The 17,382-nt window shown below is 26.5% G+C and overlaps 2 protein-coding genes across 2 annotated transcripts in view; one reads left to right on the forward strand and one right to left on the reverse strand.

The window, feature by feature from the left end:
- Window positions 1–3,538, forward strand: part of trus (programmed cell death 2 like trus) — a 32,185-nt gene extending 28,647 nt beyond the window's left edge. The window contains exon 7 of the mRNA XM_089227734.1: window positions 3,389–3,538. Coding sequence (XP_089083860.1) covers window positions 3,389–3,468 — 80 coding nt within the window. The 3' untranslated portion in view covers window positions 3,469–3,538. The remainder of the gene's footprint in view (window positions 1–3,388) is intronic.
- A 4,624-nt stretch (window positions 3,539–8,162) lies between these two features.
- LOC107162536 (uncharacterized) lies at window positions 8,163–16,463 on the reverse strand. Its single transcript, XM_089227346.1, has 3 exons — window positions 16,243–16,463; window positions 9,942–10,205; window positions 8,163–8,905 (listed from the first exon to the last, which is right to left on the reverse strand). The coding sequence occupies exons 1-3, from the start codon at window positions 16,292–16,294 to the stop codon at window positions 8,688–8,690; spliced, it is 534 nt and encodes a 177-aa protein (XP_089083472.1). The 5' UTR covers window positions 16,295–16,463; the 3' UTR covers window positions 8,163–8,687.
- Between the last annotated feature and the right edge of the window lie 919 nt (window positions 16,464–17,382).

Raw genomic sequence — 17,382 nt, forward strand, 5'->3', positions numbered from 1 at the left:
ACTGCTGTAGTCTTAACTATCTAACGATGTCGTCGGTCTGTACTTATATATAACATATATACATGCAGTAGGTAATAGGTATACATATATACTCGTACCTATATAAGCTATATTTGTTTGTTATGTCTACAGTTTTGCTTGCAGTATATATAGTATATATACCAATATACCTGTTTAACGATGAGTAGTGCACAGACGGCGACTATAAACTATACCTAAACCACGTAAAGTGACGTGTCGAATTCATATGTCTATAACCATCGAATTTTCTCATGGTCATGGAAATAATATGAATTATTTAGGAATTTTTAAAAAAAAAAATCGATATTTAAAATGTACTTACGATACGCAAGCTCTGGTCGAAGTACCTACACATAACGATAACACGATATGAAAATAAATCCATAGAGAAAATATAATTTAATATCTATAAAATTTAAAAAAAAAACTGTAACTTATCAAAAATGAGGTAAGTACCTACAAGTACCTTTACATTCAGACAAAAAAAGTCAATAATTCGTTCTACAAAAACACTGTAGTCAGACTATCTCGCGGAGCCACAGATTTACATGCAATGCATTCATATGCGATTTTCTAAACAAGAAAAAATTTTACAAACGTTTCGTTTTTACAGTACGTAATAATATATAGGCATTAGGTATGTAGTATGTACTATACTTGAGCTATTTTTTAAAATAATCCATTGATTCAAAACGTTAAAAATGTATTGTTTAATGGTCTGCACTATGATGTGAAATTTTACATTTATTTTAGTATAAAATAACGGACTTTGGTAATTGTTTTTAACCTATATAATAATAATATGAGAGCAGTAATTATAAAATTTATATTTTCTCTTCGTCCGTTACATCAATATAGAAAGACGTTGTAGAAACGAATGATACGACTGGATAGAGTCGCGATAGAATATGTACACGTTGCTTATATCGTAATTCGTGATACAAACGCAGACATAATATAGTACACGGCTGGCTACGGCTACCCCTATATATGGCTGGAAATGTTGGTATACGGGAAGGGGGGGGGGTTAATAGAGAGTTCCATCAACTTCACATAAACGGTGATTATCGCCGGCTAGCGATAGTTTGGATTTACACCGTAATAATAACAATATTATATTACTGTAAGTATAAATTAATAATTCGTGTGAGTAACACTTGTCGTCAACACGCAGAAAATACATACGAATATACGATAGTGTTATAAGGGGAATACGGGCTATTATAGGTGTATATATGTGTACAGATAGATATTATATATACATAACCTTAATAGCTATTGACCCTGCCCAATTGAACCCAATCGTGAATAAGCTACCGGATCCCAGAGGTGCGTCTTTTGAATGATAAAAGTATAAAACCCATTTAATTTCTATTAGCATACTTTTAATTATGTCGAGAGAGTCAGAGTGTATATATATATATATATATATATATTATTTAGTGGGTATTCATCTATACGAGTGAACAAAACATGCAAATTAACGGGTGTTTACATCATCGAAGAAAACAAATGTTTACACCGTTGTTCACGACTACTGGTTAGTGTACCGGAATATAGTCAGAAATCCAAAATCATCGACGAATGATCATTAATTGCATTTATAAGTGAAGAAACGGACGGAATTTTAGTCTGTAGGTAAACGTTAAACTTAAAAAATTTGGTCGACGAAATCTGGTCTGATCATCGTGTATAATAAAAAATTAATGAAATGTTTTCATGAAAATTAGGATTTCAAAATGTAAGATTAAAATAGTCTGATGTATGTATTAATTTATTGTTAATCGGTGTTGTTTTCTTGTGTGGCTGCAGTGTATAATAGCATCATCTAAGAAATATAGTTTATAAACAAATTATAATTTTTAAATTGTCATTTATTTATGTATACGTATTATAGATACAGTACACACGTATATAATAATATACTTTCGTGGGTTTAAAATATTCACTTATTTAAAAAAAGCTTAAAACGATATCAGTATTGAAAACTGAACACGTCAAGTGGGTTCACTTCAAATTTCAATATTGTCCGTTGGATCATTTCCAAACGTTCGTAAATATGTACTACTTATATATAAATCTAATGATTTTTATACGCATACGGCATACCATATGACCATAACTGAATACAGGATAGTGATTAGTGAACCTACACTTGTTATATATAGGTGAAAAAGCATTATTGTTATTTAAAAATCTTCAACAAAATAAGCCGAAAAGAGACATTCTGGTATAGATCCTTGATTAGTTCATTGTTTCGATTGCTTTTTCTTCTCCTTGTCCTGTTTGGTTGTCGGACGTGATGACTAGGATGTGACTGGTGATCCGTGACAGATATTTTATTTTTTATTTTATTTCACACATCTCCTGAAGCCTAGTTTTCCGAACACCGGACGTGAATTGTGATTTTTTCAAGAAAAAAAATCGTTTGGTCTTTGTTGTGCTTGCATCTTAGTTAATGATTTTAGAATACCTATATAATGGTTATTAAAACGTGTATTTCTTTTTTTCAGGGGGATTTTTTATATTTGCATAATTACTAAAGAATTATAAATAAATATTCTAAAAGATCTATAGTTTGTTTTAAATAATAAACACGGTTTACAAATAACTGACAAAATGGTAAAGCTATTTTGTACTAATGAAATCGTTATTTAAAAAATTTGACGTGTTTTGAATTCCTAACTTATAACAGTTATGTACCGAAATTAGATTGTATTTTTAAAAAGCATTATTTTTCTTAGCTCAACAGTACAATGAAAAATAACAATAAAATAAAAAAGTACCAACTTTATCAAATTGCATATTTATATACCATAGTACATCCTTATTGAATATTTTTAGTACTCTTTGCATTGTAATCCTTTGGTAACTCTAAAAATACGCAATCTAAAAAATTTAAAAATAATAAAATTACTAGCCATTACAAAACCATGTACTATAGCCTGTAGGTAGGTACATGTTTCTTGTTTAGTATGAAATGTAAAATTATTTACATAGGTAGGTATATCTAATCTGTATATTATATATACAGTGAAACATCCCCTATCGGACACCTCAAAATAACGGACATTTTTTTGAGAACAAACTAAAACTTCTGAATAACTGGCAAAATTTGACTAACAAAAATATTATTGCTACAATACATTATTTAAATGTGCTCTAAAAAATTGTGTATGAATCTATAAATTTCCACAAATTTAAGATGACTCCAAGTTTACCACCAAATGATTATATACCTACCTATATTACAACTATATTTATATAAATCTATTAGTAAATAGGACAATTTATTAAAAAATCACAAAAAAACTACATTGTTTCTGAAAATAATGTGATTTTTCTGCAGTATATTTTTTTTATTTAGTTTTCAGATGTTACGCAGACATGGTTTTTAAGTCCTTGACCACAGTCACATTAATTTATGCATTGTCCTTCCGCTATTGACCACAGTATCACGTGTTCGGTCTGAATTTAACTGCAGCAATAACGAAGATAATAAATAAATTATTAAAAACTACACACCACATGAGCTAACAATAAGAAAAAATAATTTTAAATAGCTAGTCTTATCTATTTCACAATAATTGTAAGTATAAAAATAAAACTTAGTTATGACTAATAACCATAGCTATAACTTTAGAAATAACCTAATTTGTTAATATGTTTTATTATCATGATTTTACCGGTCTGGTTATATAAAAAAAATGTAAGTAATTGAAAAATCATCAAAAGTAAAAAATGTGTTTCTGGAGTGACACACAGTACATTTTTCACAAGGCTATGTTTTAAAAATATTAATCATTGTAATCAAATATTTAAAAGTAATTAAGTAACTATTCATATTTAATCACAATTAAAATATTTATCTCGAATTTCATATTTTCATTTGTTCTTATACAAGTTATTAAATATTATAATTTTAAACAAATATAACATTTTGGATTAAAAATTAGAAAAAAAAATTGTTTAAATTGTAATCCAAAAGAATAAGTTTAATCAAAGGAATTATTTAGGTAGGTGCGACTTTAGTAAATCAAATTATTATTTTATTTTGTAAGTACCTAGGTAACAGAATAAGATATTTCAAGAACCTTTTTTTTTGTTTTTAATTTTGAAAGTATTTGATGATTAAGTAATAAAAAAAAAAAATCGAAAATTTGAAAAATCACAAAAGTATGTTATTTTGCTTTTTCATTTTTGTACTGCAAACCGCAATTTTATTTTAGTTTATTCTGATATATTCTTTCGAATTTTATAAAAAAATTAAGGCGAGCATCTATATCATATTATTTTCTTAGTGTTCTCACTACTTATTACATATAGATGTAATGGAATAATATGATATAGATAGCAGTATACTAGAATATCTTACCCACTCAATGGTTGTAATCAACTTCTACTTTGCCCTTTGAAATGTAATCATGTAGTGCACTATTCAACGAGAAAATACATTTTCATACATTTATTTGATTGTATAGTTTGTAGCTATACTAAATTTTGGTATTGTCTCACACAACTATTCCGGAATTTATACTTTGCCCACAAAATACAAATATACAATATACATATCATTAGATAGTATTTTATTAGTATCTACCCACTGAAAAGACATGTGCCTACAGTTAATATTTGAATTGTATTGTAAAATAAAGTTAATATGATAAAGTACTTTATATTTATTATAATATTATTTTATATAGATAACGCGTAAGTAACCAACTATTAATAAATTATAAGTAAATACCGACGTATAGTGTAGAACGGAGTAGAGGATTTCATGTTATAACTTAAAGTATTTTAAAAATACTTGAAAATATAATATGTATAAAAATATCAAGTAAGCTACAACTATTCATTTTTTATTTACAAAAGAAGTCAGAACAAAATCGATTTGATCGAAAGCCTGTACCGTGTAAATATTCCCGTTTTTCCTAACTAGTTTTTCCCAATTTTCGAAAAGTACTGGAAATACCTTTAAAGCTCTCAAAATAGTAAAATACCAAAAAGATCCGATTTCTGACAAAGAGCCACCACAAAAGTTGAGGAACGAAGTATTTTTATTGCTCAAAAGGTGACGTTAGACTAAAAATAAAAATAATAAACACATATCATTATAAAAGTTAAAACTAATATGTTCTGGGCTCCGCTCAGAATTTAAATAACTTAATATTTTAAGTTTGGGTTTGATTTTAAAGTATTGTAGCATATTTTGTTAGTTTCATATTATTAGAGCACGGTCATGGAGGATGAAACCCGAGCCAAAGTCCCAAATATCCGGACCCTCTTAAAAACAATCTACACCGTGTGAGGGGGGGGGGGGTGTTATTTAAAAAACGGCATCGACAGTTAGTTATTCTTGATAATACTATTCTATAAAAACTTTCGAAACATTCGGACGACTTCGCCCTACCACAAATAGTGATTGATTAGATAACAAGATAAAAAATATGAAAACTCGGAATTTCAATACAGTGAGGCCTCGGTGGACAGCCATGCGAAATTCAAAAATGTCCACTATAAAAAGATGATATTATAAAGAATTGGTTATGCATTTACATATATCTACTTACATTGAATTTGGTACATATTATTATATTTATTTATTATTTATTGTATACTCAATATGTATGTATTTAAAGATGGGTATAAAAATGTATTGGTAATGTTTATGTACAATTGAAAATATTTGGTATCATTTTTTGTGTACATTTCTGATCTTTGCAATGATATGTATAATGTAGATGTATTTCGTCCATTTGTGGCAGGTAGTACTTAATTTTGGTACCAGTTTTTAGTGTACACGTCTACTATTAAGAGGTTATTACTCCTATTATATGCATACGTTTTTTCCAGGGAATTTTAAAGTGTCCACTATTGGGAAGGGTCCACTATTATTGAGAGGTGTTCATTAACAGAGGTTTCACTGTATTATAATGTACTAACTAAAAATCGTAAACAATAGTGCTATCTAGCGATGAAAACGAAAAGTTTTTTCTTGATGTCTCCATTCGCCTACAGATTTGATTAATCATAGTAGGCATAAAACACGACATATTTTTGATGCAATAAATAGCCTCAGAATAATTCATTTGTAATAATGAAATAGGAATATCTACAATACGTTTTACTGTTTGAGGTTTTATACAATAAATACATACTGGGTCACAGCTATATGGTAAAGTAAAACGTTACCAAATTATTTTGGAAATTTATAAATCTGTTTTCATTTCAGTAAATGTAATATAATTTATAAAAACAGTGCGAACAAAGATACAGTAAATTATGAATTTTATTTTTACACACTAATGTTTAAACTACAAGTACCTAATTCAATATTTGTAAGTTTTGCAACTTCAGCGGACGTTTCATTGATAAAAAAAAAATTGAATAATAATCGCTTCGCTTTCCATTCTCATTAAATTTCTTTTTTTATGATCAAAGAGTTTATAACCATATACAGGTAAACAGAACAATCTGAATGAAAATTAACACAAACATTATAAATTGTTAACATTTTAAATGAAATATTATACAAATTAGTGAAATTTAGGTACAGTAATTCCTCATCCGAATATACATTAGATTAAAAATTAAATTAAAATAAATACAATTTTCAAATTATATATTTTCAAATTATCGTTCAATCCTGATTAGCTCAAGACTTTTACATTTTTAAAAGGTAAAGTTTTATTGTCCTAACCAATATTTTATTGGCAATGATTTGATGAAACTATTTCACAAATCTATTGGATAATGGCTATTTTATACTTTATCATGTTTTATTCCTAAATCCTAAATGCATTTTAATACAGTAGAACAGCGTTTCTTAAGCTTTTTTATCCGTGAAACCCTTTCTGGTGTCCACTTTTATCGTGGGACCTCTACTTTTGTTTAGCTTCTTATCGTTTTTTAGGATTATTTGCATATTAATTATAATATTAAGTAGAAATATAGATAATTAAATATAGAGTTAGCTAATGGATTATTACAGATGACTTCATGACTTATGCATTATTATTTAATATACAAGTATTATTTTCCATAATGGATATTTTTAAGTAATTTTCTTAAACACTTTTAAAAGATTACTTAAGCTTCGCGGAACACACTTTAATGTATCCTACATACCTTCAGATAAAGGTACAATTTTTACTTAGTTAATTTCATAGATAAACTGCACAATTAAACTGATCGTGTGTGGGCCTTAGCTGCGCCGTTAATCGGTGCAAAGTAGACTATCTCGTGCAGGCCAAAAGCCTGCATAAAAATCCGCCAGAACTGCACAGTTTTCTCAGTTTATCGCTCAGACATATCGTCATACATGACAAACTGCACAGTTAAACTGATCGTGTGTAGGCCCCATAAGAAACGCTGCAATAGACTAACCAGATACAAATATAAGTTCAACAATTTTATAGGTAAATTATTTTAGGTATAGGCTAACATATATATCATAACTAGGACTGAAGACTTTTATAGGTAAATCAAAAACTTCAAAGTATGCATGCACTTAATATAGATTAATTTAAAGAACAAATAATATGCACTCAAAATATGCAGTACAAAAATGTAATATTATATAAACTATTTAAATATGGAACTTATGTTATTGTAATATTTATGTAAACGATTTAAAAAAATACAACTTTAATTTGATGATTGATAAAAACTTGAAAAATAATTGCAAATAATTACATGATAATCAAAGAATATGCAATAAATTATGACGGACAACTGAAATTTACTTCCTCCAGGCGAGGCGTCCCGATGCATTAACCAGAAAATTAATTAATGACATTAAATCGAATTGAAAAATGTGTTTAATTTTAACCTAAAATTTAAATTTTAAATTGAATTCCTGAAAAAACAATTTTGATGTAGTTAACGTATATTTGAACATATTAAAAATGATTTTTTAGTTAGGAAGGTATACAAATCGTACTTGTTTGTGTAGATGTAGAAAAGGTATAATCAGTGAAATTTATAATCGTCTAACCGTTGTGGAATGGTGTAAATAATGGTCACCTCTTAAGTCTTAAGATTTCTCAGGAATATGACATTTTTTTTTAAAGTTTTATATAATATATCATCAATTTTTAAATATAATTATAATGAATTTTAAATATAAACACTCGCCATAATACTTAATATTTTTATTAATCACTTTTTATTTGAATAACAATTATAAACAGATTAAACAATTAAGTTCGTGCAATAGGTAGATATAGTAGATTTATATAAACGTAATATCGTCAGTATACACCACTTACACACATATTAAGCAAATCTAACAAGAAGGTATACAATGTTATGCTACTTAAACTTATAAAACTATTTATAATTTAATATATTATTAAGTGTATAAACAATTGAAGAAAATGAAATCTTGTACCAACATAAATAATTTACCTACATTTTACGTAAAATACAAAAACACTCAATAACTATAATAATATATTGTGTTACGTTGAAATAATATATGTAAACATATTCTTAAGAACACTAATACAACGCGTAAAAAGTAGAGAAAACATTTAAACAAGTATATATGCGCATGTATTATAATAAATTTATAATAAGTTCGGAACAATTACAGAACATAGTTTCAGGTACACTTTTCAACTTTGTGAAAACAGTATTGCGTTTGGGTTTCTATTACAGTATTAGTGCTGTAACTGGTAAAACAGACACGTGGCCACCGTGGTCAGAATTATAGCGACCGCGGAAGACTTTAACGACATAGAACCGTTACATCCGTCGTCGTCGCACGAACCACAGTATTTGAGTGTTTTCAGCTCGTCGTCAAGTCTTTGCATTCCCCTGCACAAGTCTGCTTTGTTATAAACGCATCCTCGAGCCACTCGTACAATATCTTCTCCGTCTACATTATATGATAATAATATGAATATCAGAATATGTGAAACGTGTGTGTTTGTACCGGAAACAGAAATATATGTTACATTAGATTGAGTATAGCAATTTATTAGTTATACATTTATAGGATTATATGACTTATACTGTTATATGTATATGTTTATTAATATATTATCTAAGTCGTAGTGTGTTGAACAGGTAATTTTTAATACATTAATATATTTTTCATTTTTGAGATACCTACTGTAATGTACCGTTTTAAAATAGAATTGTTAATAAATTTACCCATAATAGGTATTAAACTGTAGTCATTATAAAACAATGTTTTTGAAAAAAATACATACATTTATTATTTTTACATAATAATTTATAAATTTTTACTTCTTTAATAAATATACATTTTTTATTTCATATTTAAAAGCAGAATATTTTTCTCAGAATTTTGGTACTCACATAAATATAGTATAGCTAAATTAGTATACCTAGTTAAAGTAGGTTGTTAAAGTTATTACTATTTTATTAGTTCGAAATCTGATATTTAAACATTTAAGTTTTCAGAAAAAAATTTTTCTTCAGAATATGAATTTTTAAATGAATGCTGTTAGGCATTTAAAAAAATAAAGCCAAAAATATAATTTTTTATGTATTAAAATTATGTAAAAAAAAACATTAGCAATAACCGATATAATTAGTGTTTACTAATTAAAAATAAAACTGTACCTAATTTAATAAGTGAAATATTTTAATAAGTGTAATAATATTATAATTAATTATTTTTGTGATAATTAGGCTTACACAGCCGTGATGAAATATTTTACAGATGACCTCACTCTACTAATAAGCCATTAAAAAAAAATATAAATTTAAATTAATTGAAACAACTTTACATGTCATATTTATTCAAATATAGAAAATTTTAATTAAATTATTTATCTAAATTCTAAATATTTTGAAATGAAATAAAAGTTTAGAAATAAGTTTGTGTATAATTATTACGAATAAATAACATCATTAATAATAATATAATATTCTAAAATACATACGTTTAAGTACTACTTTAGTGCATCCAACTGAATCTTCACTGATGGTTGGCAAATTAAAATTGTTGTTTTGATTGATGTTGAAACCCACCTGATTTGCGAAATTTTGTAGAGCATTACTGGCTGTATTTAGGGTGTTTCCTAATTCGTGGTTGAAATCATTAATTGTTCTAGTATTACATTCAACTAAAAGATAATCATCTTTCATAAATGGATCACCACAATTTTTGTTCCACCAGCCACAAGTGTAGCATTTTAGACCAGCGCCTGATAATCAAACATTACAATTAAACGAAAGAAAAATTGAAAAATGTATAAGGTTGATAATTAAAATAAAATATAATTTTGTTTCTATAATATCGAAAATCAAATATTTTTTTGGTATACCATATAGGGTTACCATTCGTTATAGGTTTTAAAAATAGCTATTATGATTTTATATAATATTTTGTCTTTGATCACGATTTCGATAAATATTTTGGGTTTTTGGAATATAATTCATAACATTATATTATGATATATACCTCTACTTATGGAATGTGCATCATACATACAGGGTTATCCATTTAACGTAACACTCATTATTTCAAAAACTACTAACATTTTTCAAATTTTTATTTTTTAAGTATCAAATGTTATAAGAGTCTAACATTTTTCATATAAAATAATAAAATAAATATTTATATTTTCATACTAATAATAAATAATAAGATAAAACGATAAGATGACATATCCTTTTTCATGTCTTTATTATCTAATATCTATGTGTGTAATGTAAAAAGTGTTTACTCTAAGTGTATTACTCTAATTTTAAGATTATTGATTTGTATGATTGGCCAAAAATTAAAAAGATTAAGAAGTGTAAATAAACACAAAAAGCTTCTCCTATATCGTATTTTGAATTGAATATATTATCTAAAAATATATTGAATCAAAACAAAAAATTCAAACGCAGAAGTTCTTAAAAAAAATAGTTTTATAATTTATTGGTATTAAACATTGCAGGTCTTGCCATTTAAAAATCCAAAGTTGATTCATATTTTATCACATAACAAAAAATGTGAAAATTTTAGGAATATTAATATTATATGTAGATTTGGTTTAAAGTCAACATTTCCAAAAAAAAAAAGATTAAAAAGTTAAAACTTTTCGAAATAATAAGTGTCTTACGTTAAATAGATCACTCTGTATATGATATTAATATTAATAATTTTCATATTTAATGTGTAAGCAATTTAATGGAATTTGTGCATTTAAGTAGAAAGACACATAACATATACATATTAATTTTTTTACTTTGATAATCTTACATTAAAATTACATTAAAAAATATCATATCTACGTAATAAATCAACCCTACATAATAATATATATGTATATCCTTGTGCTCTAAAATGAGTATCACTGGAATCCTTGAAAATTAGCTGCCCAATTATAGATTTCTCTTTTAGATATTAATTTTCTTCAACCCAACATTAGTCTCCCCTTATATTGTCTGGCATCTGCCCCCTTGAGTTTAGTTGAATAAAATATGTGTCATTCATCTTTGTCTTACATAGTTACCTACATACATTAAAGTCGTGTATAGCATGATGAGTATGGCCTAAAATATATAAATCCATTTTTTTAAATATATAATAATGATTCAAAATACATTTTTTATATTTTTGTAATGTATCCACAATCCATAATTCATATCGATTAATAATAAATAATTATAGGTACCAATTTCAAGAAACTTATACTACGTTTTCCACTTAAAAATGTCCAAAAATTTAAAATATTAAGAACAGTTGTCGAAATCTATGATCTGCTATTATATTATTTTATATATTCCATGGAATTTATTTCGGATGTTAAACTCTTATTATTTATTTTAATAATCATGCGATAATGGCAGTGTTGTTATAACGATAGTATAATAACTAATAAGTAAATAGTAATGACTTTAGTGACTAATCTTTTACTTTGCAAACATATACATATAATACATGAAAAAATACATAATTATTATTATATTTCAAGGTTACTAGTCTACCATATGTTTACATATAAAGTACGATATACCTAATATATATATATATATATATATATATATGCGAATATGTTTAACTATTTTAACCAAACCCACGCAATAATACAAGATTATTATATTTGATAATCTTTGTATGCGTATAACAATACACCTAATGGTCTATTATTTTAAAATTTAAATGGACTTGTTAATTTTTCGTCAATGAGAAACATGTTTTATTGTATTTTTTCAATTATTATTTGAAATATGAAATATGATCTACGATAGGTAACTTATAATTGCAAAATTATTTATCTTACAGTAGTTGTTTAAATGATAATATGAGTTATAATTTATCCCTATAATACCTTCATTGAATATAATATTATGATAAGTAAAGCCCGGATACACTAAAAGTATCAAAATATGTCTTATAATTTATAAATTAAATAACTGTTTAATAATTGTATTGTTGTATAAACTGCAGGTTCTTTTTAATAAACTCGTGTGACGTGTATTCAAAATGTAAAATATTTACGTTAATGACAATTTTACTTTTAATAGTATATGTATTTAATATTTATGTATTGAAATATACATAATGTGCTTTCCATAGTTATTGATATACATCATTATCATCACGTTATAAAACAATATAATATAAACAAACTATGTGTTCAGCTATATTAGCGAAGCTTGTATATAAATCAATATATATGATATATATAATTCATATAAATATTCCTCTTATAGTAGCAAAATGTATTAAATTCCAGGTAATAATAATATACCTACTTTGTACTTAAAAAATAATTACCTATATATTTAATATTTTAGACAATACCTTTACAGATATTGACTAACTAAAATCATTATTTTTTTTTTAAATTTTAACATAACTTTTTATTAATGTGCACCATACAGTCATTTTGATTTTATTTTCATTACAATAAAAAGAAACAGAGGAATTTAATTATTTTAATGTGCATAGATAAATATTTAATATATCACCCATCCACCCCTTTGTCAAACAAATGAAATAAAACATTAAAACTAACCCATAAAACGTATATAAATTTTAAACATCGTAATCGTAAATTATTTTAAAATTTACAGTAAACGTAAAACGATGTTCAAATGGATGTATGCACTATACACTGTTTCTGACAAAAAAGCTCGATTTTCGTTTCCGCTGCTCAAGTCACAACTATAGCATGACCCAGTGGCGTATCCAGAAATCTTATACGTGGTGAGGCAAAGGGGGTATAGGGTTTTTGTAAAAATATTTTCTTTAGTATAGAATCTCTATAATATCTAAAGGCCAAATACTCCTCACTTACATTGCATTGCTATATTTAAAAAACTACGAAACATATTGAAATATACACTAAAAGTGCCTATGCCCTATATTATAGAATATACTATACCAGTAACTTGAACAAAAAGTCATATTATTTTATTTACAAATCATACAAATCAATTGACAATCATTGAATAGAAGCGGAAATTGTTTGTGCAAAAATTACCTTATTTGAGATAAACGAGACTCAATTATAATTTATTAATGGTAAAATTTTTGTTTTACATACCATGCAATAACAGAAATAACATAAAACTACTGTTATACTACGCTAGTTTAAAGATATGGTTTTTGATACTATCGTATCAATTTACAAATGTATATGATTTTTGTTTTTTTGATTCAAGGAAAAACAGTTAGGTATAGTAGGTATACAGTAATATAATTATGCATATTGGTCTATTGGTGTATAGTATGCAAATACACATAAAAACTACATTCGAATTAACGAGCTAAATCAGGTATTACATTTTTCAATAATTGTGTATTCGTGATAAATGTTACCGCTTTATAACTTATAACAGTTATAACAATATAACATAACATTATGTTTAGGTGTACCTATTATATTTAATCTGTGTTCGAATATTAAAATTATTTATTTCTGTATAAATTTTTTTTACTAAAAAATATTCATTAATCCTTATTATACTTTAATATATTTAAATGATGTTGTTTTGACATTCATATTCGCATACAACGGTATAATATTAGGCATATATGTATAATACTGCGATACGACCTTTTTTTTAACAATGATCGCAGTTTACCGAAGCCTTTCAAGTAATTTTTGTAGAAGTATACATAATATACCTACTGTTTAAATATCTCACATTACGTTTCATAATAGGGCTTGCTAATTTTTACAATTTTAAATTATATTTTTTTTTACGCATTAGTCGAATTACTGAATAACACGTCAAATTGACCAACAACTATATTTAGATTATAACATTTCCCACAAAAATAAAAAATAAAATTCTGTAATAATATTACCAGTTTACGTCAATAATACCGTAAAAATTAATGAAACAAACAATAACAACATTTTTATAATTATTGTAATAATTAGCGTTGAAATTTTCATAACCTTCGGAAAGTCCTTGTCGTCACGGGTGCTATAACAGTGAAATTGTGTTAGTGGGAATTCATTTTCCAGGGGGGACATGGTTCACTGATGATTTTTTTTTCAAGTAGGTAAATGAATAAAAATATGCTCATTAAAGTCTTCATTTAGATGTCACGAATGTATTTAGTTTGAAGTTCTGTATACCTATTATAGTACACTACACATATGTTGTATGTTTACTATTATAACATATAGACATCATAACTTCTACCAACTACCGTATACCAGATGTTTTACTATACCTAGTAGATCTGTGAATTTTATGCACTATAAAACTTTCAAAAATTCAGTTTTGAATGCACTTACAGTATTTCAAATAGTACAAATCATATTCGTGTTCAAATTTTGTTAAAAAAAATACAACATAATTTGATTTATTTTGATAGTTACCCTACTACTAACCCAAAAAATAAAAATATATTTATGCTTTTACGTTTAAAAAAATAATTTGTAAACAAAAAATGAATACAAATACACAGCCCAACACAATTAAATATTATTTATTACCTAGTAGATATAGGAATATCATCTGCAGACTGCAATTTCTTTACTTACTTAATCTTTAGATTATACATCCCAATTTGTTTTAATGTTTTAAATGACTATAAACTTGTACTACACATTGCAGTTTTACATATAAGTGCGTAGGTATAATACCCAGTGACGTACGTAGGATTTTTCAATGGGGGGGGGAGGCTTGAAAATTAATTACTATTTTATTTTTATTTTGTCCATTCTAATGATTGTAGACGTTTAGGTGAGGTATTTGAAAATGTTTGTACAACTTCAAATTCTCAACTTTTCTAGTAGAAAAAATGCTCTAATCATAAACCTCGATAGGGGTTTTTGGAAGCAAATTGGATTTAGTTTAAAATTTGAGAGGTCAAAATTGAAAATTCTCAGTATTTTTTAAAACAATCGGGAAAACAAAAATAAATGAAAAATTGTTTAGTAACCTTGGTTTTTTTTTCTAAAAATGTCAATAAAAAATTATTCGTTTGGTCAAAAAGCTTTAAAATGTAATACAAGGTTTTACTATACCTAGTTATCTAAAAATATTAATGACACATATAGGCACGATTAGTTTTTATAGGCATTTATAGTTCAATTTTTGACAAAACCAGAAAAATTAATTAATTGTAGATTAAAATTTATGATATATTAAATTTGTATAGCTAAGGCTTGAAAATTCAATACAGGTCATTCATACAAGTAGTTTATACTTTTACCAAAAAATTACAAATTTTTTTAGGAAAATTGATATGCAAATCAATGTTTTTTTAGAAATGAATTTATTCTGGTAAGACGTTTATTAATTTTCGTCTTGCTTACTATAGCTGACGACAGTTGAAGTTTGATACATTTTTTTTAAAGTAAAACTTATGGGGGCAATGTGGGGGAGCTTCAGCCCGTTAGCCTCCCTCTGCGGACGCCACTGATAATACCTATACAATATTTGTTGGTCTCAGGACACAGACTCATAAATAAGCAGATGGATATTTTAACGATGTGAATTTAGTGTATTATGTAGGTGCTGTATGGCGTATGTTACATAAAACATATAAGCACCTAGTACTTATACTTCCCGCTGTGTAGTTGTAATATCAGATTCGGTGAAAGTCTAGAGCACAGCATATAGTCAATGTCCGCGGTTAAAACGCAAGTAGAAACGAAACCAGCCTATCTAGTTTAAAAATTAAATCCTTGTTTGCGGATTTGCAAAATTCACAATCACAGCGGAAGATGGCATAAAAAACAGTGAATTAACATAGAACGGAGGAACAAATAAAAAAATACTTACTTGACCCAAACAGGGCGATGAAACATAACGATATCGAAGCAGTTAATTTCATATTTGTGATTTTTTTCTCTTCGGGTGAATATTATTATTAAAACACAATTATTATTCAGGTTTATACGTCATAAACAATAATATTTTAATTAACTACTGATATTATAGTTGCTGCCGTTACGGGATCGAACGACAAGTGTCAGCAAACCGCCAATGGTTATAACTGACTCTCACAGTCTCACGCACCTCTCTAAAAACTATTCTGCGTACACCTACCACTAACCGACCTTGGCTTGCCCAACGTGCGTTTTCAAACATCGTTGTTTGTTATTGTTTTGTTTTTGTTTCTTTTTTTTGGTTCTTTTCATACTTCTCTCTTCCGAAGCATTTCGATCATGTTATTATTTATTATTCTACAGTTCACTTTATCAAATGTCTTTAATACATTATTACATCGCTAACCCGGCCAAGTAGTATAATATAATAATTATAAATAATAAATACTAAATAGTCATATATGTATGGACTTCATTTTATGTAATTTGTATTGTGAAGTATAAAATATAAAGTACTAATTCACGATAATGAGGACAAATTAGTTTACTTATGTTATATTATTTCCTTTATAATGTAAACTGTCAAGTTCTATAGAACAATTATTATGTGTATAAATAATTATTCACCTACGTGAATGCCCAATATAGGAATAAAATGTCGTATAATTACATTTTAAAATATAGAACTCGTCACTCGTTTTTTTTTGTAAAAACAACAATTAATTCTCCGAAATCTCATTGCATTGGTAAAAATACAACTATTATGATTTATGAAGCTCTTTAGGCTTTAAAGACATTTGAACTGATATTATTCCTGTTTTTTTTTTTTTTTTTGACACAATAAATATTTATTAAAATATATATATGTGCCATTATATAATCGACCTAATTGATTTGCTTATTTTTTATAGAACTAACAAAAAAAAGTTAAATATTATTACAGTTTATCACGTTGTTTTATAATGGTCTAATCACTTAAAATTGATTTCATACAAGTAATTTCTCTCAATGAGATATATATTACCATACTTAGAATGTTATCAAACAAAACATTTAAAAAAAAATCTAATTGCGTAGGAATATGCATACAAAT

This window comes from Diuraphis noxia, unplaced genomic scaffold (assembly GCF_037042655.1).
Source record: "Diuraphis noxia isolate RWA-SAM2 unplaced genomic scaffold, SU_Dnox_SAM2 contig0004, whole genome shotgun sequence".
Classification (NCBI taxonomy): domain Eukaryota; kingdom Metazoa; phylum Arthropoda; class Insecta; order Hemiptera; family Aphididae; genus Diuraphis; species Diuraphis noxia.